Raw genomic sequence first — 27,208 nt, forward strand, 5'->3', positions numbered from 1 at the left:
CCAAAACACGTCTGAGAGGGCGTATGCCCGAAACCTGGTAGCACTGCCCCATGCAGGGACGCACACCTCGAGTGTGCGTGTGAGAACTGGAAGGGTGCTGTCTCACTGGCACGGGCATTACCGGGTTGCAGAGATATGCACAGAGGTAGGGAGCCTACGTCTCCTACAGGATGGGTGTTTAGGGGAACCTGCGCCCACCGGAGAAAGGGTGTGCCAGTGACCCTCATGTCCTGTCAGAAGGAGGTGTCTGCATGTAACTCGATATGTGCGTTTATTAGAAAATGTTGAGGTTATGTAGAGAAGACCGTTTAGGTGTTTGCATGCATATATGAACATTTTATTAGCGTCTAATGCAGTTTATCTGTTGCATTGCTGATATTGACCCACATTGCTGATATTGACCCATAGTTCACTGATTGCTGATTAATCTTGTTATTAAGAAAACCAGTAAACCAACTGAGATTACATTCAAACCACATGAGTTTTGACCCTTGGTGACATTCTTGAATGCTGTACTGAAAATGAAACCTATAACCAAAAAAGAAATAAAAAGGGATAGATATTTAGGTCAGCAAAGTATTATTTTTAACTTAAATATTTTTTCAAGTCTTTGCTCTTTATCCATTATGCTAATAACTTCAGTAAAACCACAGCTAGATCAACTCAGTGATTTAAAAAATACGTTTCATATCAACATGTTCAATTAGCCAGTTACATCTTTTTTTGATTTCACATCCATCGAGCTGTGGTAACGATACTTAGCATTCAATCTTTTTGCTGCTATTAATAAGTATTCAGCTCTTTTGTGTACAGTTTAGTGATATATTTGGCAAACAGATACATGGTATTTTCATGCCTCTAATAAGACTCTGTTTTGTTCTCACTGAAACAGTAATTGCCTCTTGGGAATAGTAATAAATTCAATTATGCTCATAATATGTTTCTAACCCGATATTCAGAAAAATGTTATTTCTAGCATTTTTGGTGCAAAAAACTTTATGTATTCCTGATCTGGATTGTGCAAATTAGAATAAAATAACTATTGGCTATACGGAAAACATTCTAGCTTAAACATGCCAGGAAACTTCATCAAAATGAGATCGCTATTGCTAAGAAGGAGTTCGTAAGCTTCAGATGAAAATAAATTTTTAATTTTGAAGAAAATGACCTCGAATTTGTCTGCTATATTTCATTAATGCAGCCAGCAAAATGAAAAATTTAGAAAACAGCAAAAGCCTCGGAAATTCATATATCTGCCCATTTATATTCTTAAATGTATTATACCTCCAAATCCCACTCATTTGAAAGAACGTGATAAAAATAACACCAATAATTGGAGAGCATGACCATGATGTTATACAATCGATCACTAATTCTCTCATGTTGGAAGTTTCTAACGATGCGTTTTGACAGAAGCAGCTGAGGAAGATCACCCTCGCCCCAGCATCCACCAAACGAGCAGGGAAGGCACCTCCTCAGAAGGCGGCAGACTTGCATTCAAATCCCTACTCCAGCCTAGACACAAAACCTGAAAACATTCCTATGCTCCTGTAGAAGGATAATTTGTAAGAATAGCTACTGTTTATCTTCTTCTTAAAAGGTTAGGTCATTACAAAACTCCTCATGCCTTCAATGAATTTATTCAATTATCTGCTTATATTTCTTGGTTACTTCTTCTTTTGAGTAAGATGTTCTGATTAATTGGATATCTCCTGCAGATTTTTTGTTTTCTACCATTGAAAGACAACTCTCAAATGTCAAAGGAGATAATATTGTTTGTAATACAACAATCAAGTATATCTGTGCAGATGCCAAAATGTAGTTTCCTAGTTCCCTTTTCTTTATACTTCCTACACTATTTTGGTTTAGGAAAAATATTTTGGAAAATACTATGTATGCATCTGTGATTCGATTCTGTGATTTTTATAAGTTACTTGATAGAGCTCATAGAGGTGCATTACTTGTGATAACTGAAAAAACTGCAAATCATTTATTTAGTGGACAACACAGTTGACAACAACCAAACACTGAAAGTGTCTCCACAAAGAAACAGACCATTCCGGGTCATTTTCCAGACTTGGAATAGATATTATGTTTGTTTAAAAGAAATAAAAAATCCACTTTTGTCAAATATTAATGTTTAAACAAATGTTGTAAGGTTCAGCTAAAGAGTCACTGCATTTATGAACAAGATGCCCCTTATATCTTGTGGAGCATTTCTTTTTAACTTCCCTTTGCAACGAAAAGCCTCTGTTTTAAACCTATCCATAAGGTACTGTCGTGGTTTAGCCCCAGCCAGCAACTACGCACCACGCAGCCGCTCGCTCACTCCCCCACGGTGGCACGGGGGAGAGAATTGGAAGAGTAAAAGTGAGGAAACTCATGGTTTGAGATAAAGACAGTTTAATAAGTAAAGCAAAAGCCGCGCATGCAAGCAAAGCAAAGCAAGGAATTTGTTCACCACTCCCCATGGGCAGGCAGGTGTTCAGCCATCTCCAGGGAAGCAGGGCTCCGTCACGCGTAATGGTTTCTTGGGAAGACAGACGCCATAACTCCGAACGTCCCTCCACCCCTTCCTTCTTCTTTGTCCCAGCTTTATATACTGAGCATGACGTTATATGGTATGGAGTATCTCTTTGGCCAGCCTGGGTCAGCTGTCCCAGCTGTGTCCCCTCCCAACTTCCCGTGCACCCCCAGCCTGCTCGCTGCAGGCCAGCATGAGAAGCTGGACTGTCCTTGAGTACTTAGCAACAACTCAAAACATCAGCACCTTATCAACATTTTCTCATCCCAAATCCAAAACATAGCCTCACGCTAGCTTCTGTGAAGAAAATTAACTCTACCCTGGCTGAAACCAGGACATTATCCACCCCTTATTCCATACCATTTACGTTATGCTCAGGTACCACACTATCCAATATAACCTCATCAACCACCACCCATTGCTCTCAGTGTAGTCTTTAACAGTCCGTTGTATCGTTCAATTTTTCCGGAAGCTGGTGCATGATAGGGGATGTGATACACCCACTCAATGCCGTGCTCTTTGGCCCAGGTGTCTATGAGGTTGTTTCGGAAATGAGTCCCATTGTCTGACTCAATTCTTTCGGGGGTGCCATGTCGCCATAAGACTTGCTTTTCAAGGCCCAGGATAGTGTTCCGGGCGGTGGCATGGGGCACAGGGTATGTTTCCAGCCATCCGGTGGTTGCTTCCACCATGGTAAGCACATAGCGCTTGCCTTGGCGAGTTTGTGGAAGTGTGATATAGTCAATCTGCCAGGCCTCCCCATATTTATATTTCAACCATCGTCCTTCATACCAGAGGGGCTTTAACCGCTTGGCTTGTTTGATCGCAGCACACGTTTCACATTCATGGATAACCTGTGCAATAGCGTCCATGGTCAGGTCCACCCCTCGATCCCGAGCCCATCTATATGTTGCATCTCTTCCCTGATGGCCTGAGGTGTCATGGGCCCACCGAGCTATAAATAATTCACCCTTATGTTGCCAGTCCAGATCCACCTGAGCCACTTCAATCTTAGCAGCCTGATCCACCTGATGGTTGTTTTGATGTTCTTCGGTGGCCCGACTCTTGGGTACGTGAGCATCTACATGGCGTACTTTTATGACCAGATTCTCTAGTCGGGCAGCAATATCTTGCCACAATTCAGCAGCCCAGATGGGCTTGCCTCTGCGTTGCCAGTTGCTCTGCTTCCATTGCTGTAGCCACCCCCATAGAGCGTTTGCCACCATCCATGAGTCAGTATAAAGATAGAGTACTGGCCATTTTTCTCGTTCAGCAATATCTAAAGCCAGCTGGATGGCTTTCACCTCTGCAAACTGACTTGATTCACCTTGTCCTTCAGCGGCTTCTGCGACTCGTCGTATAGGGCTCCATACAGCAGCTTTCCACCTTCGATGTTTGCCTACAATACGACAGGACCCATCAGTAAATAGGGCATATTGCCTTTCATTCTCTGGCAGTTCATTATATGGTGGAGCCTCTTCAGCACGCGCCACCTCCTCTTCTGGTGATATTCCAAAATCTTTGCCTTCTGGCCAGTCCATGATCACTTCCAAGATTCCCGGGCGATTAAGGTTTCCTATTCGAGCCCGCTGTGTAATAAGCGCGACCCACTTACTCCACGTAGCATCAGTCGCATGATGTGTAGAGGGGACCCTCCCTTTGAACATCCAGCCCAGCACTGGCAGTCGGGGTGCCAGGAGGAGCTGTGCTTCAGTACCAACCACTTCTGAGGCAGCTCGAACTCCTTCATATGCTGCCAGTATCTCCTTTTCAGTTGGAGTATAGCGGGACTCAGATCCCCTATATCCTCGACTCCAAAACCCTAGAGGTCGACCTCGAGTCTCTCCTGGTGCCTTCTGCCAGAGACTCCAGGTAGGGCCATTCTCCCCGGCTGCCGTGTAGAGCACATTTTTAACATCTTGTCCTGCCCGGACTGGCCCGAGGGCTACAGCATGAACTATCTCCTGCTTAATTTGCTCGAAGGCTTGTCGTTGCTCAGGGCCCCATTTAAAATAGTTCTTCTTCCGGGTCACTTGATAAAGAGGGCTTACAATCAGACTGTAATTTGGAATATGCATTCTCCAGAAACCCACAACGCCCAGAAATGCTTGTGTTTCTTTTTTGCTAGTTGGTGGAGACATAGCTGTTATTTTGTTGATCACATCTGTTGGGATCTGTCGACGTCCATCTTGCCATTTTATTCCTAAAAACTGGATCTCTTGTGCAGGTCCTTTGACCTTACTTTGTTTTATAGCAAAACCAGCTTTCAGAAGGATTTGAATTATTTTCTTCCCTTTCTCAAAAACTTCTTCTGCTGTGTTGCCCCATACGATGATGTCATCAATGTATTGCAGATGCTCTGGAGCTTCACCCTGTTCCAGTGCAGTTTGTATCAGCCCATGGCAAATGGTAGGGCTGTGTTTCCACCCCTGGGGAAGTCGATTCCAGGTGTATTGGGCACCCCTCCAGGTGAAAGCAAACTGTGGCCTGCACTCTGCTGCCAAAGAGATCGAGAAAAACGCATTAGCAATATCAATGGTGGCGTACCACTTGGCTGCCTTTGACTCCAGTTCATATTGAAGTTCTAGCATGTCTGGCACGGCAGCGCTCAGTGGTGGCGTGACTTCATTCAGGCCACGATAGTCTACTGTCAGTCTCCACTCTCCATTAGACTTTCGCACTGGCCATATGGGGCTGTTAAAGGGTGAGCGAGTCTTGCTGATCACTCCTTGGCTCTCCAGCGACGAATCAGCTCATGGATGGGGATCAGGGAGTCTCTGTTGGTGCGATATTGCCGCCAGTGCACTGTTGTGGTAGCGATCGGCACCTGTTGTTCTTTGACCCTGAGCAACCCCACCACAGAAGGGTCCTCTGAGAGACCAGGCAAGGTGGACAGCTGTTTAATTTCTTCCGTCTCCAAGGCACCTATACCAAAAGCCCACCGGTACCCTTTTGGGTCCTTGAAATACCCTCTCCTGAGATAGTCTATGCCCAGGATGCACGGAGCCTCTGGGCCAGTCACAATGGGGTGCTTCTGCCACTCACTCCCAGTTAGGCTCACTTCGGCCTCCAGCACAGTCAGCTGTTGGGATCCCCCTGTCACTCCGGAAATACAGATGGGTTCTGCCCCTATATGGCTTGATGGCATTAAGGTACATTGTGCACCGGTGTCCACTAAAGCCTTATATTCCTGTGGGTCTGATGTGCCAGGCCATCTAATCCACACAGTCCAATAAACTCGGTTATCCCTCTCCTCCGCCTGGCTGGAGGCAGGGCCCCTCTAATCCTGCTCATAGTACTCGTTACCCACTTCTTGTAAATAGGAATCAGAAGTCCATTCAAGAGGATCAGAGGTGAGATCAGCTCTTCTATTCTTTCTGGGGAACTGCCCACTGGAAAGTGGAGCAACGATTTTTCTGGAGGAACATGAACGCCCTTTTGTAATTGTTTTCCCTTGCAGCTCGCGTACTCGTGCCTCTAGGGTCGAGGTAGGTTTTCCATCCCACCTCCTCATGTCCTCTCCGTAGTCACGCAATTGAAACCACAGGGTGGCTTGCGGTGTGTATCCTCTATATCCTCTCTCTTGAACAGAAGAGCGCTTACTCCTAATGGCTGAGACACTGGTCTGTACGGGTGGAGGGTAGGGCATATCCTCTTTGAATTGCCGGAACTCCTGGGACAGTTTCTCTACAGCAGAGATGCAGGCCCGTAGGGAGGAAGAGAGACTTTCTTCATATTGCCGGAGTTGGCCAGCCAATTCATCCACCGTTGGTCTCTCTCCGTCTTTCCAGGCCATTACTGCTAATGAGTTGGCATATGATGATGGTGCACTCCGTACAAACTTCCGCCACATAGGTTGCGTGCAATTGACTTCATCTGGATCTTTGGATGATTGTCCATTGTCCAAGTCACCATAAATCACTTCCAGCACCGCTAGCTCCCTCAGGTACTGGATACCTTTCTCCATGGTGGTCCACTTGCCTGGGTGACATAGAACATCTTCCTTGAAGGGGTACCTTTCCTTCACACCCGACAGGAGTCGTCTCCAGAGGCTGAGAACTCGTGCACCTTTTCCAATTGCTTTGTCAATGCCCCCTTCCATAGAAAGGGATCCCAGCTGCTTGGCTTCCCTACCCTCTAATTCCAGGCTACTGGCCCCGTTATCCCAGCATCGGAGCAGCCAGGTGACAATGTGCTCACCTGGACGACGGCTGAAATCCTTTCGCATATCTCGCAGTTCACTCAGTGATAGAGATCGGGTAGTTACCGTCTCTTTTATGAGTTCTTCCTCTTCCTCCTCTTCAAGCGATGACCTGCTCTCTTCCCTCTTCAGTCCTTGTGATGGCCCTGCTTCAGAGCACTCTGCCTCCTCACTCGCTTCCTCTGCCTCCGTCTAGGCAGAATCTTCCTCCTCCCTTACTAAACGAGCTGACTTCCGCTTCCAAGATTTCTTCTTTTGTACAGGGGCAACTGATACTGGGATGGGCAGGTTCTCTGGTTCAGCTGCAACAGTCTGAGTAGCTACCGTGCCTGTTGCAGGGGTTGGAGTAGTCACAGTGCCTGCCACACAGACCCAGAGAGCCTCTCTCCCCTTTGCACAGTGTTAAATAGGGCTCGGTAGGCATGGGCCAGGCCCCAGCACATTGCAATGATTTGTGTCTCCTTGGAGCTGCCAGGCCGACAGCATACTGCTTCCAAATATTCTGCTAGTTTATCAGGATTCTGCACTTGTTCGGGAGAGAAGTTCCAAAACACCGGAGGTGCCCACCGCCCCAGGCATTTGCCCATGCTGTTCCACACGCCCTGCCATTCATAACTATCCAGCCTTGGGGCAGATCTCCGGGTGATATTCTTAAATCGCTTGCCAACCTTAGTCAAAACCGAAACAATGTTCCCCAGAAGTAGCACTAGAGGTATTTTAACTACCCAAGGGTGTTCAAAATACGGAAAAATTACTGTGATGAAGGAGGAAACGTTATGATAGAGGGTAGCAAAGGTACCACTCTGCATTTCCTCCATAGAAAGCCTTTCAGAGGCAGAAGTATAATTGCTAATCGTCTCCACAAGACTGTAGCCAAAATACAGTAACGGCTTTAGTACAGAGCTCAGATGATACCACATTAAGCTCAAGGTCAGTGCTCTAAAAACAAAACTCGCAGGCGAGTACAGCAGCCTGCAGAGACCAACACCGATCCTTAACATGTACAACAAAGACAAGAGCATCATGCAAATCAAATAAACTGATATTGTGACCTGCAACTGTTATTATCTCAAGCCTCGTGCCCCACGTTGGGTGCCAAAAAGGACTGTCGTGGTTTAGCCCCAGCCAGCAACTACGCACCACGCAGTCGCTCGCTCACTCCCCCACGGTGGCACGGGGGAGAGAATTGGAAGAGTAAAAGTGAGGAAACTCATGGTTTGAGATAAAGACAGTTTAATAAGTAAAGCAAAAGCCGCGCACGCAAGCAAAGCAAAGCAAGGAATTTGTTCACCACTCCCCATGGGCAGGCAGGTGTTCAGCCATCTCCAGGGAAGCAGGGCTCCGTCACGCGTAATGGTTTCTTGGGAAGACAGACGCCATAACTCCGAACGTCCCTCCACCCCTTCCTTCTTCTTTGTCCCAGCTTTATATACTGAGCATGACGTTATATGGTATGGAGTATCTCTTTGGCCAGCCTGGGTCAGCTGTCCCAGCTGTGTCCCCTCCCAGCTTCCCGTGCACCCCCAGCCTGCTCGCTGCAGGCCAGCATGAGAAGCTGGACTGTCCTTGAGTACTTAGCAACAACTCAAAACATCAGCACCTTATCAACATTTTCTCATCCCAAATCCAAAACATAGCCTCACGCTAGCTTCTGTGAAGAAAATTAACTCTACCCTGGCTGAAACCAGGACAGGTACCAAAATTCTTTTTTTTTTTTTTTTTTAAGACTTTTCTTCCAGCATATAATAAGCACTGATAGCTTAGCAGCCTTATATAAAGTTACTTCCATTTGAATCATATTTCCTTTCAACCTTGAGCTTTAGCTGGCGAGCCTATGTTTTGAATGCTGCTATTTGATACCTTCACACAAATCTATCTGCACCTCTCCCATCAACTTCTTCTGTGAATGGTGAAATGGTTACTATTTATATATCTGTGTAACAGACCTACAAAGTTATTTGATATTACAGCTCATTATTAATAAAAGAAGCCATCTCATTGTGAACAATGAGTTAGTAAGGGGAAATCAGTAAGTGGTGAAAGCATCAGAAACATCTTGAACAAAGAAGTAAAAGTCTCTCCTTGTTTATATGCTCTAAGAATGAAGCTTACAAATAAAAAACCTATTTTAGGTACTGCTAACTTTCACGTAACGAACAATATTATTTGAATTTATTTTAAATAATTTATTCTAATACAATTACAATTTCATAGAAAATTACAAAATAAGGTTATCTGAGAAAATGGACTGAATTGATGAAAGGTAAAAAGTTTCACTTTTAAAGAAGTTCCATTATTTTTCCATATTTGAGCACCACTGCATATTCATTCAGAAGAACACACAGTCATGAACTGACAAGGAAAGCCTAGGAACGTATTGAGATCATGAAAGCAATAACAAAAATTTCAAATGCAGCTAGTCAAGAAAATGATGTATTTTAGTCCTCTGTGAAGCTGAAAGAAAAAAAAAAACACCTTCTGAACTGAATATACTACACATTCTCTGTTATTGTGTTGCAGCTTTAAATTTGCTATATTAATCCAGTTTGCCAATATCAAGCAAACAATAAGAAGACTGGAATAAAGAATAAAGAAAACCAAATATCAACACAAAGAACTTCCTTGTGTTGCATAAAAAGCTACAAATTTCTTATCACCTCTCCAGGTGATGACTTTTTTTTTTTTTAACAGTTACTTGAATGGGATAGTGAAACAGCTTGGTTCTTCAACAATTTCGTCTTCAGTTAGCAAAACATTTAGATTATATTCCTATAGATGGAATCATTCAGATTTACGATTCTTGAAAACATCATCTTTGCCATCTCAAGACCTTAATTTTAATGGTTTCTCTTAAATAAAAACTTTCAAATCTTTCTTTCATAGGACTTGACACTCCAGACATTCTCCAGCTTGGTTTATGAGACTCAGACTGATTCGTTTTGGGAATATCAATAATTAGCCAGTTTTGCACGTGTACCGGCTTCGAAGCTGCAGTACTCACAGGGTTAGGCTGCAGCTGAACATCAGTGCTGAGTAGCTTCGTGGCATCTTAGTATTAGACTTAGGCACTTTAAAGTGACAAACGCAAGAATAAACCATGCTGTGGGTCTAGTCCTGGAGAGCACAATTATCTTTAAGCAGACAATTCTGTTGATTTCTGTGGACTACTCATGAGTTGAAAATTAAGTGCCTTCTATTTTTCATGGCAAACTGGGCACATAAAGGTTAATTATGATGAACAAAAGTGTGTCATCTCAACAAGTTTGCACTGGGGTTTGATCCTGCTTCTATTAACCATGGCAAAATCCCAAGTGTGAGCACAGGCAGGCCCCAAAGAATGAGTTTATCCATTTGAATTATACTTTTCTCTTTTACATTAAACATTTTTTGACACGTGTTTATGACTTTTAACTCATTCTTTAGAATGTGTGTGGCACTGGCATGGTTCTTGCAAAACCTAAGTGGCAATAACATTTCTGCTGTTTTCACATAAATTAAGTACAGTGGTTCTTCACATGCTGTGAGATCTCCTGTAGTGATTTTGTAATATATTTCAGACCATTTTTCAGAATTAATCCATGGGTAGTGTAAAAGATAATACAATTGCTCCTGATTCTACAAGGGGGCTTTAAAAGCTGGCTGTTCTTCTCCTGAAGGAAAGGCAACATGTTCTAAAAATATTACCTTACTAGATCTCTGGCAAGGTTGTGGTGTATTTGTCTCAGCATATGAAATAATTTTGTTTCAAGGATCTATTCAGCCTTGTAACTTTTGTCTCTGCTTTTTTTTTTCCCCCAAGAAAATGTCATTTACTAAAATAGAAGCTGATCAGGCTCATGTTAAACTCAGTAACAGAATTGCCTTTGAATTAAATAGGAGTGAGATCAGTCTCAGACTGAACGACAGTGAGGACAATTATGGAACTGATTATACAGAAAAGGGAGATTAAAATTAACAGCTAAACAATTAAGTAGGAAATAAACTAAAGAATACATGCAAAATTAAAAAGGCCAGACTAAAAATACAAACAAAGGCTATGGTTTCCAGAGACAAAGAAGTGGATTAGAGGTCCAAATCCTTTTGCAGTTCAGTAGGAGCTGAATGTCTATCTGTTGCTTTTCTAATTCCTGGCCAAAATTAAACAATTTGAGGAAAAGAATTAGGCAAATACAAAGTCCAAAGGGAGGAAAAAAAACCCTAAACCTATGGCAATGCCTGAAGAACATAGAGGGTATGAGTAAGGAACACATAATCAACTACTAACCAAATACCAAGGCTAGATGCCATTTGGTAGCACAGGGTCTAGTCCAAGTGGCCCTTGCTCATAGTACACTAAGACAGCAGGTGCACTGCCCAGATGTTTTCCTTTTAGTCAGTTCCCCCAAAAATGGTTAAACAGAGAAAACTCGAAGCAACAAGGGAAGACAAAGCAGAAATAAAAAAAACAGACAGAAGGTTCATACATCTTTTCCCTCTCCCTGCTTTACCATTAAAGGCAAGTCCCTGCTTCCAGAGCTGCTCTTAGCCAGCTCCACAACTTTCAGAGCTTTAGCAAACTGCCCAGCATCCCCCTCACCCTGCAGCCTGCCCCCCATCTCTAGGAACCTGTTCCATAACCTCGCACACTTGGCTTTTCCTCCCTGCTCCTCATTGCAGCCTCCCAGCCTCTGTGTGATGTGGTTTTCAGGACTTCTCTCCACTCTTATACCACCCTGCAATCCTCACCTTGCACAGGTTCAAGGTTTCCCAAGAAAAGCTGCAATGTGGACCATGGAGTTCCATTGCATAGCAGTTCTCTCAGTGGGGCAGATATAAGACTATGAAAAATTAGTAAAAAAAGAACAAAACCTGCCTTTCACATTGCTACAAGACACAGTCAGAAGTGTTCATAATCTGTAATTAATAATAGTAGCTGAAAAACCTTAACTGCTTCTGAAGATCTGGATACATTTAAAGGTCACGTTTTAAAGTACACCTTTGAGAAGATAAGGTCTATAGCATCTACTGTTGCCATGAATGTACATGTTCTCAGGATGTCTGATTGAGAAAAACACAAAGCCCAGATAGTCATACACATTGTAGCAGGTAGCTGGAATTTATCAGTGGTATCCCTACTCTTTCCTTCTTTCTGTCTCTCCACCCCACTGTTTTGTTTCTTCTTTCTGTACAAAGTCTGTTTCCAAATGCCTGCATCATGGCTGAGGTCAAACGACTGAAATCTGAAAGCCTGAGAACAGCTTGGGGTGATGAGGGGACCTTTGAACACCACAGGTATGCAAAAACCTGTTTACTTTATCCAAGGGAAAACACTGAACTGGGCACAGTGAGATCACCAGGAATCACAGAATTGATGCCCAGCGTTGGTAATTCATATAAATTATGCTAATTAATGAGATAAACAAGATAAAGCATGCTTAATTTTAGTGACTGTGTAAATCGCAAGACTTGGATCCTCTTATCTTCGATGTAACACCTTTGCAGAACTCTGGAGTGTGAAGGAGATGGGAAGACAATTGCTATCTCCAGAACAGATGTCTCCCAGAACAGCGTGAATCCTATATTGAACTATTCCAAACAGATCATTTGCCCCTTCCCTACCACTCCAATCACCCAGTGCAGCACACTCTACGAGAAAGTGAGGCTACACATCAGGTCTACCAAGACTGAGGAGAAGCAGATCCGTTCAGTCTACTACCACCTAATACACCAGACCTTCCTGGGTGGAGACTATGGGCATTTTACTGCAACCTGGAGTACTTAAAACAATCTTCTTTTCAGCCCCAACCTATTCAGCTATATCCAGAGACTATGAACATCACTTTATTTACCTACTTGAGGGAGATGCATAACAGAGACTATGCTCCTCCTTAGGGCCATAGTAGCCTTTCATCCCATAGCAGTTCCAACTTGCAAAGACATTACTTGTCTTAAATGTAAAGCATGAAATTCTCAGTAGAACGTATCACAGAAGTCTAAACGTTATGATCGTATCTAATATTCACTCTATTTTAAGCATCTCTATTTAGTATGTCAGCTTAAACTCTATTCATAGGATATGTCACTGGCATTGCTAATTTCAAGTCTCTCTCTTCCATATAATGAATGCTTTCAATTATTTTTCCACTTGCTTGCATTTTTCCAGTTGGCATCACATCTCGTTTCACACCCTTACTTCTAACTTCTTTTTTGCTATGATACCATGGTAATTCTGAGATTAAAAACAAAGATAGATCATTCTCATTCTCTCTCTCTCCCTCATACCTGAAGAACTTTCTACTTTGGCATACATATGCATTTAATGAAATATTGTATTGCTTTTCCTATTTCTGTACAACCAATAAAGTTGCTATTAAGTCAGACATGATCTAACGGTTCTATAACACACCGACCACTGTCTCAGAACTCACTGCTTTGGATAGTTTTACTTCCATGTAATTGAAGTTTTACAGTATGAAACCTAATCTCTAGTTCTGACATGGAACTAAATAATGCTACATTTGATATTACAAATTCTTACCACAAGAATTATTAAAAGAAATTATTATGTATTTAAATATACTTGATTACTTTTCCATAGAAAATGGACATACCAAGGTAAAAAGGAGTTAGTTTGGGAACCAATTACCCACTCTAGCACAGAGTCAACACTATATAATTTCAAAGACTTATATAATACCCCTATTCAGCAAATTATTTGACTACGTGTTTAAAGTGCTTTGCTGACTCTCAGATACATTTAACACCTGGATTTCTGTTTCAGCGTATTGACTTCCATACTACATCCTACATCCAGTGCCTTACAGAGCGGAAAATGATGGTACAACCTATCAAAGAACTCCTTTGAAATTTTCAGGTGTTACTGGTATATTTTTGGGTCATGTTTCGGTGTCCTTGGAATATTACAGGGTAAAACATATGCCATATGTAGATGTAGGTTGTAGAAAAACAAAGACGACCAGAGATTGCAAAGCACTTCACCCTTCAAACAATGCTACAAACACTGTGCTATAGAAGCAGCACACACAGATTTGGAAAGTAATACCTACAATTTGGATATCTTTTTTCCTGAATTTTGTGGGTAGAACCTCCTATAAATGTCAAAAAATTATCAGAAAATTAAACAGAGACCATCTGTAACATATCTAATTAAATAAACTTGCTATTGTGTATATACTACTACTCTGGTGAGATCTAATCGCTTTTGAACTATAGAAGACAAAGAGGGTGATTACTTGGCTTAGAGAGTGGATAACACTAATGACAGCTTTTTAGTTTTGTATGTGCTTGTAAAAGCTGAATCAAAATTTTTACTTCCCTACAAAAAAAATATCTCCCTTCATTGACATGGCTCTTCTCTGTGCCTGAGATATAGTTCTTATACCCACATGTTTTTGGCTCAATGGCTTTTTATGATCAATCTCCATTGTAGCTGGTTATTTTAAAGACTAAGCCAGTCTTGCATAAAATGGGAATTTTAAACTAATCTCTAATATGGCTAGAATGGGTAATCAAAATCAAGCATTTCCAGGGAAATGGATGATCGAGAGAGAGTTGTACTGGCCTGATCCTATAAGAACCAGTATCCGTAAGTAGTCCTTATGAAACCACTAAACATGCTGCCCATGTGGAAATATGGATGCTCATGACATGGAGCCAAATGTATATGCTGTACCCAGCACTTAGTGGATGTTTTGGCGAGAAAGGAGGAGAGACAGAAGAATTACTGAACAGAAAAGGGGGTTTGTCTCCCATATTTATGAATTCCTCAGCACTAATTCAGAGTTTTCTAGATGTAAGTCAGTGGTGGCCATGTAAAGATGATTTCCAAGAGAAGCATAAGCTGCTTTTTTTTTTTTAAAAAAAAAAAAAAAAAAGGATGAGAAAGTTTTATAATAATTGCTTTCAGGAACAGGAGATTAGAAAAATATTTCCTGATAGGTTGCTTCTGAAGGGTTTCTTGCATCTATGAGTGTAGTACTAATTGCTGACAGAGCTGGGATTCATAAGATAAATCAGTAGCCATGCACAAGAAAGCATGATCAGAAATGCTTCTGTACTGGACTGAAAACCTGGAAAGCCAAGACTGGGGAGAAACATAACATTTAACCATGTTAAAAAAAAAAAAAAATCTCTGTTTAAGGCATGTGGTGATACTTAATCAAAGTTTGGCTTTAAGAACACAGTATTTCCTCCCACCCCTTTCTTCTACTGCTCAGTTAGGTAAAATAGTTGTCTTACTCAAGTGTCTTTCCATATCTTTCCCTCTATGGCAGACAGAGAAACAAACTTAACATAATGTGACAAATACAAATTGAAAAAAAAAGAAGAGGCATGTAAGATAAGACAGAACAAAGCAGCCCTCACTTAAATTTTGTTGCATTTAGAATATGAATGTAGTGGTTACATTTTCAGGAGCAAATTTGGGAAAAATCATATAGCAGAAATGTTCTAGCTCAGAGGCACAGGATTTTGGATGTTGGTTCGTTTTTCAGAGTTGAAACTGAGCTGTTTCACATTTAAAGGAGGACTTAAATTAGTTTTATATAGCTAAATCTGGATGGAAACCTGTTCGCTAAACCAGCTCCATGCTTATAAGTACCTCTGGTTCCCACTTTCTTTCCTTCTGTTCAGCAGTGCTTGGCTGCTTCAAGAAGAGGGTTGTAGCCTAGTCATACAATGGCCTACAGCCTGGGAGCAAAGTCAGGAGCTCTGAATACAAGCCCCTCAAGGCTTCCTATTGGCCCCTACGTATTCAGAGGGTTATACACTACTCTGGGAGAGGTGAACAGGATTGTCCTTTTGAAGTCTTTGAGGTAGCTCTTTCTACTAGCTGTATAAAGAATTTGCACTCTAGCTGTAGGAAGACTGGATATTCTCTCCTCCTTTCTTTTGTTGGTAACATTTAGGTGTCTAAAATACAGCTGTGTCCAGGCCCAGCTAAGGAAGTTAAGACTTTGCACAGAAAATCCTATATGTTCACCTATACTATATCTTCTAGTGCACCTTGGCATGTACTAAAGAGGTCTCCAGTGTTTTGAAATGGTACAACTGAACAAGTCACGTGATATTTCACTTCTGCAATGGCTCTAGTCAGTACAGAGGGTTTAAGTTGAAATATTGAGATGTATCTGCAGCAACTAACTTTACGCATCCAACTTTCATGCTTTGAATTACTCCCTGGAAGTAAGGTTTCTTTCTCTCCAATGATGACATCAGAAATTCAAACTCCTAAAAAAAGGTGCTGTGAACAGCATCTTTCTAGAGACCTGAAGAAGGATCAAAAACATAGTGAGGATAACTCCTCAGTAAGTCTGATATTCTTAGGCAATGGGCCAAGCATAGTCTTAGGATTTTTTGAGGAGAACATGTTTGATAAATTTAAATGCTGTTTGTATTGGTTTTGGAAGGAATATCCTTGCAGTGAAGTTCTTTCACTTTCTTCGAAATGGCCTCTGTAAGTCAGGCTGCATATTACAGTGAGCAACTAAGACATTACAAGTTTCTAGGTGGAGATGTTTAATTTGGTTTCAGAGTTTATTGTTTTGATTTAACAAGAATATATCCTACATGGATCTAGGCTTGTGTGAATTTATATTGTAGCCTGGAAATAGTAGTAGAAGTCTCTGGAGATTCAGCCAAGAAGACTGAGTAAATAGACCTCATCAAAGAGCAGTCATGAAGTCTAAAATAATATGGAATCTATAAAGAAAACATAGTAGCTTCACAGATATTACTAGTTGTCATGCTAGAAACACAACCTTTAATAAATCATCTTCATATATATCATTTCAAAACAAGAAAGTACATCTACTCTTTTAGTCTGAGGCCAAATCCCAATGCACCTGAAGCTTTCACTAATAATAACAACACAGCTTTGTGCAAGTTTCAGAATCTGGTCCCAGAAAATATCCCAGGAAAAAAACTAAGAGAATCAGTGATGAAATGGAAGGAGACATCCAACTACTGAACTTTTCTGTTTGCATTTCTCCCAGAGCTTCCTGCAAGACTATCTTAAACTAGAATATATAGAATTACTTACTGTGCAAAGTGTCTCAAATGTCTTTTCGGAGACAAAGGATCCATCAAGACCAAAAAGAAAAATAGATGCATAAGAAAGCATCCCTCCAAGGATAATAAGGTTGTTCATGTAGGGACTGGACATCTTTATTAGTCTATGAACAAAAGGAGATAGTGCATTAAAGAAGAAAAGATTACTGCTAGGCTATTAGAGCAATAAAGGAGAGCTTTTTGTAACCAGGCAAACAGATAACCCTTCTTGTAGAACTCCATGAAATCTATAGGCATGCACACTATTTGCTGTTTTATAAAGTCTAGCATTGTTTCAGGTTTTTGTATGTTTAGTAAAAAGACCTCATATTTTACTGATGGATTAATTAGCTAGGGTTAATTTTAATAGCATGCAGTCAAAGATAAATTTAAAAATTATACTTTCCAGACAGTATAAAAGAACTTGTCTTAACAGATAGACAATCTGTTTCAGTATGAATATATTACACACTGATTTCAATTAAATAGTTCTAAATTACCATCTTTCCAGAGTTTTAACATTTTCCTTGTATATACATATATATATACACACACACATATATGACAGACTCTACAAACATGGCATTTAAATATGAAAGAAGTAGTGATAGAGGTAACATGAGTGTCTCACTTCTGATTTCTGTTTTTGATATTAAAGAACAAGAAAGCACTGGCCATTATCATTCCTAGGATGGTGAGGGCAGAGAGGATGCTGTAGAGAGGCAGGGAGATCTTGCGTAGCTCCTCCTGTATAATTGTTTTGTCCTTTGGAGGCTCAAGTCCTAGAGTTACAAGAAGAAAAAATATGCTAAAGCTCAGCCATATGCAGAATTTCTGTGAGAAAATTTGCCTCTCCTAAGTACTATACCTCGATTTAGCAACCGTGAACCACACCAGTAGCTCATGAAATCATTGACTTTGACAGACATATGTTAGTCATATTGATTGACAATAAGGTTTGTATTTCTGGACCAGGAAGAAAAAACACAACAAAACCCTACGGCAGAACCCCATAAAATATATGCTAACTATCCTCATTTTAAAGTCTAAATAAACACTAAAATGAGTACTATGACGGTAAATTTTACCAGAGGGTTATGCTTTCCTGAAACAAGTGACAGAGCAATGAGTAGAGAACAGAGAGTATTGTTTCTCTGCATACTGTCATTCTTATTAGGGCAAATTCAAATGACCTGTCTAGATGCCTACCACATCTGGAGACCAGCCTTGGTGTGGCATCATTGAGGTAGGGACTGACAGCCCTGGGGGGCTGAAACAGGGTCCTGAGTGGGGGAAGACCTGGTGGGGGGGAGGCAGGGCTGTTGGTGGCCTCAGGACTCCACAGAATGGAACAGTTTGGAAAAATGGATAGCAAAGGTTTTCCAGGGACAGACCCACTTTGCAAATCCCTGCAGATGTGGACTTGAATGTCTGAACTTAAACACTGTGTTTAAAGCCATGTGCCTGATCGACAGTCAGCTCCCACTAATGAAAGGCTTCTTGGTGTAATGAGAAGAATTACTTTCCGACAACTCCAATAAAGCTCTGCATCCCCTACTTTCCACATTCCATTTTACCTGCTTACTAAATTTTACCTTGGTGCAGGGGATTGGCAAAAGGCCTTTTGCATCACTCTCTTCCTTCAGAAAGGGATTTGTGTGCCCTAGAGTGCCTGAGCCTGTCCTTTCACATCAGCTCTCCGTGGGGCTGCGAGAGCGACTACACGGGGCCAGGAAGTTTCGTTTCACAAAATGGCTGCACAGGCAGCCCTGTGGGCCCGGGATCCCAGAGCTGTAAGTAACTGACCAGCAGCTGCCACACCTAAATTTCACGTCCACTCTTCTGCTCTTGCACCTAGAAGAATATTCAAGGATTTATACAATAAAATGGCTTCATCCATATCAGCTAAGCTGAAACAATTCAGACAATGGAAACTTGCTATCCTTTGGTCTTTATGCTCAACATTTCTGCAAAAAAAAAATCTAGTTTCAGGTGATCGCAATGAAGTGTCAGTCAAGACATTTGCTGATTTGATATTGGAGAAAAGTACCTGAGATTTTCCCTTTCCCATCTCAGAGCACGAATTTACAGTGCATGACACTTCGCAAAATCAGGCAACAAGTAACCAGCCAAAAATACAATAAAGCACATGCCTGAATTAAAAGATCTAATATTAAAGAAAACAAAAACCACCCTGCTGTATCTAAAATATACTGAGTATATTGATGATTTGTATTTATTAAATATAAAGAACCAGTGATTTTATAAAACATATTTTCTTATTTGTGCAGTGGCCATTCAATTCTATTGCTTCTAAAATCATGAAGTATTGTTCTCTCGTGTGCAATTTTATGCAATGGTTTAAACAGGAATATATTTACTACTCTTCATTTCAAACACTTAAAGTTACTAATTTTTTTATACTGCCTGGAAGACGAAACAACAGTGTCCTCCACATCGAATAGATGACTGCCTCAATGAAAAGTTAAGGTGGGTAACTGGAGAAGGTTCACTGTGAGTCACATAACGCATCTTAAAACAAATGTAAGACAGGCTATGGGTGGAAGGAGCACCAGATCTGGTCAGAACAAGAACTAGGAGTCTGATCCTGAAAAAAGCCTGAACAGAGAACTTTTCCCATCATCTACTGTCCATAAAGGCATGGCGTTATGAACAAAACCTATCTCCTGTTACTTGGTTCATCCCACATATATTTCTCTGGAATTTAATGGTATTGAATCAGTATTCAACTACGTCATCAGTTCCTCCTTGCAGCAGAAATAATCTGCTGGGTCCCAGACTTTGGAAACTGGGACAGATTCTGCACTCTTCATTTCCAAAGCCTCATTCTCCAGACAGGTGTGAGAAGAGCATGTAGCTGTGGTCTTTTAAGTCCAGCAAAGGATGCCAAACAAAAAGGTGGAAAGCTCCAACACAGGGACAAGCAGTCATGGATTAGATCACTGCTGTGAAACTTCAGTCATGCTCATGCAAACCTTGGGTGTTGGGACACTGGAGGTAATTGTACTAAAGCACAGAATATAGCAGCCTGATGATCATCCACCACTCCCAGGGGAAACCATACAGATCTCATGAAGCCGACTTTACTTTCGGTTACTGAACTGCATCATAGCAGAGCTTAAGACTAAATCTTATTTACTAGCTTTAAAAATTCTGCGTATGCTTCTATTCAACAGGAGAGAGCCTTAAAACTCATTTCAGCTGACATCTGGCTGCCATGATCATACGCTCAGAAAGCTGTGCATATGCCTGCAGTCCAACTGCTGTGAGGGCAGGGGAAGTCCCCATGTTAACTTTGGATAAAAAACGGCAAGAAGATACAGCAACACCGGCTATATGCCTGCTGTGAACCTTGGCAGTGCTGCTGGGCTGAACACCCTCTCTGGCCCTCTTTCACATGGGTCATCTTAAAGTTAGCCTTGGTATTTTGAAATGCTATTTCCTAATTGCCTAACAGACACATCCCAAAGAAAAACAACTACTTCCTCCTGTGTGTGCAAACACAGCACATGAGAGCATCCCTGAGGTGAGATGAACAGGGGAGTGGGAAATGAGGATGAAATTAGAATATTCTTGATCAGTGCAGATTAAATAGAAGACTTATCTGCAGCTTGTTGACATATCAAAGAACACTTGTGTACACATATAAATTGGAATATGTTCTGTCATTGGAATGAAAAACAAGTATGCAATATCAAAATATTGTAATTTTCTGTTCAGAATTCTCCTTTTTTTAAGAACAGCTCAGTTCCCTTTCTCTTTATACAGTGTCATAGATTTTTGATATTAAAAATCCTAAAACAGTTGTGTAACATCATGTAGGCTTACAAACTACATAAGAGCTATCCATGTCATTCCTGTACCTCTTTCCAGTTTTCTCTCCTACCTTGGAACCTGATGCTGTTGTTGATTATTTCCAGTGTGTCAGCCACAGCATTGTACTCTCCCACCTTCACTTCCTTCCTTTCTGCAGAGAAACACACAAGAGTGATTGTTTATGGCAGTTCACATGTTCTCAATTATTTAAGTGATTTTGCCTTCTTTTTTGAAAGTATGTCAAAAGGAAAAGAAATATGCCTGAAGTGCATGAATTATTAAAGCAGAATGCCAGACAGCTAACATCATTAAAAGAAATATTTCTGATTCTTTAAAGAAACACTAAGTATTTTTAAGAACTCATTTACATAACCAGGGAATTGTTGTTGTTGGGCACAGACATCTCCAGCTTAAAGACCACATGCTTACTGGCTCACACCATGCAGGACATTTTGCTGGGAGAATAGACATGGCTAAATCACACGTTCCACTCCCATTTAAACATCTAGGACATCTTGTTTAGTGAAGTATTTCCCAGGGGAGTCATAGTGGCAGGCTCCAGCCAGTACTGAGTAGGCTGACTAGTTAATAGATAGGCTGGGAATCTGATCTCTTATTCTGACTGGGAATTAGCAACTCATTAGTACTCTGACTGCAAAACATACTATGTTATATAATTAAAGTCAATGTGCACTTGAGCTAAAATGTTACCGTTACTCTCATCTGTTATTTTCGGACTATCATCATATATATGGTCTTCTTGTTCCTAATGCAGTAGAGTAACGCAGATATAGGAACTTAAATTGTTTGTCTGCTACCCTGGCCAGTGCAGCTACAACTTCGTCACACAGTTGTCTCACCCTTCTGATAACATCTGGCATCAATTAATTTCTGCTATTTCCTTTAGATTTTTGGTATGGGTCAGAAGTGCAGGAACTTACTGAATTATCACTTTTACACTAAAACTTTTACATTTTGATCAGAGACTTACAAACCACAAGCACATTGGCTAAAGTTTTCTTTGATGAGCTGGCTCAGCAGAACCCAAAATTTCCTTTCAGGCCTCTATGTCTGGGCATGCACAACCCAATTTACATTTAAATTCTGAGCTCATGACCCTATTTGTGACACTGATTTTGGGAGCTGATGATCTTGAACTAGATGGCAAATTCGAAAAGACTGTATTTCACCCAACAGCTCCACATTAACCTTTTCTCCTTTCTCATTCAAAGTGATTGTGTCTGTTCAGCTCTGCTGAATGGAGCAGCTAGCTCCATTTTAGCAAAGCCTACAGGCTGATTAATACTAATCTGAGAGCTCACAGGAGGCAAAAGTTTTCCTTACATAAACCACACTTCTTATTGTTAAAATTGTTTATGCGGAATTGTAGACTGGGCTGCAAATCTGGCAGAGATACGTAGGCCTTTGCTCTACCCCCATCAAAAGTTGGAGTTTGCAGTTCTAAAAACTGGTTTGCCTTTCACATGAGCATGATCCACTTCTGGGGCCCTCAGACTAGTTTGGAATAAAAGCGCAATCCCCTGGTCTCCAGCAGCAGTTTCACAAAGCCCATCTACTCAGCATTACATACTGTTAGGAGTAAATATAAGTTTATGCTTTCTGCCACCAGCTAAAAATTCTCTGTGAAACAGATATATGCATAAATCCTTGACAGTCTTAAACAATAAAATCTTCCCAGTAGTCATCTAAAAGCTAAAATGGTTACTGCTAAAAACTGAACCAATTCACTTCCATCTGTGTTTGTATCATGGCAGCTATTACATATAGACCTAAAACATCAAAACACAACCTAGAGAGAAGAGAGACAACCACCAGAATGCATATAGACATACAATTTGCACATTAGATGCCAGATAGTCCACAGTTATCTACTTATACCAAATGGGGAGAACATGCACCTTGGTGTTGGTCTAGCCACAACTTTACAGCAACAGGCTAAAACATGAATGCTCTGATGAACAACGAGGAGAAAAGAGTAATTGCTCCACAAACAGTTCTGTATGGAATGCTTACTGGGACTTGATTAGATGTTGTAGCTAGGCTGCAACTAGCTAGCCTGGGTACCAGGAGCTAGCCCTTCATTCCTAAATGAAGCTCAGTAGAGCTATTTGGAGAAACAAACTTCCATGGCAGACTGAGCTGAAAGGCAAGAATTTTTTGGACTTAGTAACCCAGGAGTGTGGGGAAAAAAAACATTTAGTACCTAGGAACCGCATTAACAATGCCTTCTCCCTTACTAATAGGAAAGGACAGTTCATAGAGCACATGCCAAGTTTTATTGAAGTCTACAAAAGTCATAAAGATATTTGATATCTTAAAGTAGCTACAGTTGTGGAAAGTAGTCTGTGAGGGAAATAAACCATATTTTTATTGAGAAGGATATACTATCCATTTCATAGTATGATTACAGGGGTGCTGAGGGGAAGACACAAATTGTCCATGTGCTCTCTTGTACTCCCAGAAAGGAATACACCTACAGCTGTTGGGTTTTCAGTTTCCCAGGCACAAGCGCTGATCAGTGACAAAGTCACCTCCAGGTATTAATTAAAGGAAGCAAGGAGGCAGCACTATGGCTCTCTGCTCTCTTGCATAGGCCAACATAGCTAAGAATGGGACTGCAGGCTCTACTTTCCCATATGCCATTCCCTCAAATTCCCTTTGGAAATTCTGAATTATTCAAGTCAGTATACTGTTTGTATAATGTAGCTCATGTCTGTCAAAATCTCTGTGTGTTTAACAGGAAAAGGACAGGAGGAAGTGGAACTCCTTCAAAGAAACACACCAACAAAGTGCTTTGCACAATATTCAGAATACATTGGCTTCTTTCTGGAGTGCTTTCATTATTTTAAATTGATCTTTTCATATTCATGATAGGGAGGTTGTACTGACACCCTCCCCTGCTCAAGTTAAAACGTGGAAGAAAAATATTAGGGAAAATATACTTGTTTTGTGAGACAATGTTTATCCATACGAGCAGTGTGACAGAAGCAGTGTAGTTTTAGAACTTGAATCTGCAGCTGTTCTTTCACACAGGAACAGAAAAGTATGAAAACTAACCAACCCAAAGGAAAATGGCCCAGAAATATGTCACTGATAATTATGCCTATCCAACAGAATTATAAACAACTAATCCTTGTCATTAATAAAATGAATAGAATGTCACAGAATAGGTTACTGATCTGGCCAAGATGAAAGCCTTCTGTCAACAAAGACCTAAACTACTCTTAAAAGTGAATTAAAGTATTTTCTTCTACATGTTTTATTACAGAATTTTATAGACCACTTTAAGCAACTCCAGACAAATTGACACACTACCATTTAATTAATTGGGCCATATTTCACGAAGTTAATACAACAGGTTTTTAATTGCATATCAGGTAGTTACGTGTTCCTGATGAATAAAAGCAAAAACAATCCTGCAATTGACATCAACTGAGTAACACAAACTTACCAAAATGCACAAGTGTTGTGATTACCAGTATGACTGATAACCACGTACAGTGAGAATTTTCAGATGAGACTATTCTTAGTTTCAGTTCCTTTCACTATATGTCATAATTTCCACTTCCACTACATTACTATAAGTGTACTTATTTACACTTCATGAAGATAGTTTCTACTGAGAGATGTTTAAGGATGAGAGAAAGCACTTGCAATGCATAAGAGATGGGACAGGGATTTCCTTGTTTTCCTCTGTGTAGACAATGCTGGCTAGCTTCTAATGACATTACGATGTCCAGTATGTCAGTCTGACTGAAATGGTACAAATAACACTAGTGGTGACACAGTTAAGCCAATATAAACATGTTTACATCAGTATAATCACCAATGCAATTTACGCCTATAATAGTAAGTGCACTCTGAAATAATACAGTATCCTACAAAGTTATAACAATATGTATATTGATATGTGAATGCATTTGTGTACTCCTACGTATCTAGTTGATTATACCAATGTAAAAAACGATGTCTAGCCCACCAGAACAAAGACAAATTAACAGGTCTGCCCCAACATTACTGTGGTGCCCAAACTGCGTGGTTGTAAAGGAAAATTAAGGACCTCAGAGCTCTGAACAGCTTACCATAGCTTGACACTACTAATACGTTGTTATGTCTGCAGCTCTTTATAAAGTTAAAATTCCATGCAAACTACAAAGGCAAACAAGTGCAAGTGATGAGTGTTCACTTTCCAACAAATATAAAGTAAATTTTAAAGTAAATTTAATGAATTTAGTATGGAGTGTTCTCCAGATGAGCTATGCATTACTGAGATTTCTCATCTAAAGGACACTTGGGTTATTGTCAACTGAGAAGTAGCAGAAAAAAGACATAACCTATAGCTGAAATCATATGCAATATCTAGGTCTTAGTTTGTCCTGAAAAAACATCCCTGCATAAGGTGCCACCTCCATGTCTCCTCCTCCTTGAAAAGTTTTTCAAAACTTTTTTATATAGCTCCTCCTGCTTCTCCACTCAGGAAATTATCACTGTACTCCCTGAAAACCTTCCTCTGACATCAGTCCCTTTTCCCACTCTTTGTCAGCTGCCCAGCTTGCTTAACCATCGTAATTTAGTGGGAGTGATTAGATGCTTAGTACATTAGAAAATCTTGCTGCATATTCAGCACGTAGCAGCCTATCTCAGGTTCGGATATTCTTAAATCTTGTCCTACAACAGAAACATTTGGCTCTTACACACTGTTCCTCATCCATGCATCACAGCCCAACAGGACTGCTGGCAGCTATGGGAAATATTTGCTCATCAGATCTCAGAAGAATTTTGGAAAATGCCCAAGTGGCTGCCAACAGGTGAAACTGCACATGGACCATACACACCTGAAATGCTTAAAGATGCACAAGTACTCACACTTTCAAAGACACATCTAACCAGTCTGAAAGTTCACCATTCATAAGCTATTGGCAGCTCATTGACAGGTTCAGACCAGAGACAGGGCAAAGGGTGCATTACATAAGTCCTGAGGCTTGCCTTTCTCTAATTTGGCTTCTGGTCACATTCCCTTTTAAAGAGTAAATTTTTTTCTTTAGCACTTTAAACTGTCAGTCACGTAGCAATCATTTGTCACTGGCAGGTCTTAGCTCTTCTTTCTCATTCCCTCTATTGCCTACTGTGAAGGCTCCTGAAGAGCTAATGTGCCACACTGAGTGACAGCAGTCCTGCAACCAAGGGTAGGCAGAGAACAAGTCCCATGAAAGAAGACGGGCTGAACACAAGTGGTGAAAAACCTAAGCTGGAGAGTTCAAACTGATGGCAAGTCTGAGAACATTTATCATATTTCAGTAAGTCCTATGCAAATTGCCTGCAAAGTCTCTTCTAACCTGTCTTACCTTTGTTTCACTCATTTTGAAAGCTGTTTCACAAAATAATGACCTACCATGAAAGCCGGAAATGCTGTTTTAAAAGCCTTTCCATTACTGAAATAAACAAAGCGTCATGAAAGCTATTTTCCTTCAGAAGAAATACAGAAACATTTCATGTTGTGGACCCTGTAGAAACTCTTAGCAAATTAATGTAATCTTAACTTTCATAATATATCATTGTCAAAAAAGGACCGGGAAGCTTTTCAGCTATTTTTATCACATATCAGCAATAACCAATACATGTTGAAAGATTCCAATTAAAAAAAAAAATTCACCAGAGTAGCTTATAAATAATGAATGAGCGAAACCTTTTTCATGAATTTCTATCCACTTGTAGACAACCATTTCTTTGTTTAAAGACAGCAATGTTGAGATTAAGAATTGCAGTTCAAATAAGGAAGCAAATGTCAGGTCAGATAGAATATTATTCTTCAGCAGAAGCTGCCAGAAAAGAAAGAATCAAGGTAGAAAAATACGCTACCTTTGCAAGGATTTGAATTACCACAATTTTTACCCTTGTAATTAGAGATAAAAATCTCTTTTGCCCAAAGAAATATTACCTTCATCTTTAACTCCTGTATAACTATTTCTTTCATTGGAAATTCTTCTCTAGTGTTTTATTTCTGAAATCCTGGGTTCCAGTGCTCAAAACATACAGGAAATCCTGAGTTATAAAAGCAGTATATATAGCAAGTTGATAATTACTCTTCATAGCCAGTTCTCAAGTCCTATCTTTCATTCGTCCATAAAGAAAACAGACAGAAAGGTTAAACTAGCCAAAGGCCAAACAGTGTATGTCAGCCTTAGAGTCAGGATAAAAGCTAAGAAGTCTTAACCCTGGGCTAATTTCACTATGTTAGTAATGGTATTTAGTCAACAAGGCATACCAAGCAAGTAAGCAAGTAGCACATAAAATGTCATTAAGTATTCTGAACTCATAAAAAATCTAGTCATTTTATAGGCCAAGCTTATAAAAAATAATTTTACTGATTATTTTTAACCTCTGTTTTTTACCTTCCTGATTTTACATGTCTTCTATTTTGCTTGTTAGACTGACTTCTAGCTCTGCATAGAAACTTAGTAATATAGTTCATGTGGATTTAATGCCTAAATATCTTAAGTATTTATACATTAGGTATCAAACAGCTAAACAATGAAATAAAAAATAATGACTTTCAGTTTAAAACAATTACTTCTTAA

General features: G+C 40.4%; 1 protein-coding gene across 1 annotated transcript in view; it reads right to left on the bottom strand.

The window, feature by feature from the left end:
• GABBR2 (gamma-aminobutyric acid type B receptor subunit 2) overlaps window positions 1-27,208 on the bottom strand; it is a gene marked incomplete at its 3' end in the record, with an annotated part of 516,320 nt that overhangs the window by 161,714 nt on the left and 327,398 nt on the right. Inside the window, exons 9-11 of the mRNA XM_081996348.1 lie at window positions 20,680-20,760; window positions 17,404-17,554; window positions 16,765-16,897 (exon numbers count right to left, since the gene is read on the bottom strand). Coding sequence (XP_081852474.1) covers window positions 16,765-16,897; window positions 17,404-17,554; window positions 20,680-20,760 — 365 coding nt within the window. The remainder of the gene's footprint in view (window positions 1-16,764; window positions 16,898-17,403; window positions 17,555-20,679; window positions 20,761-27,208) is intronic.

The sequence above is a fragment of the Phaethon aethereus genome (genome assembly GCF_964289735.1).
Source record: "Phaethon aethereus genome assembly, chromosome: 2".
In the NCBI taxonomy this organism is placed as follows: Eukaryota; Metazoa; Chordata; class Aves; order Phaethontiformes; family Phaethontidae; genus Phaethon; species Phaethon aethereus.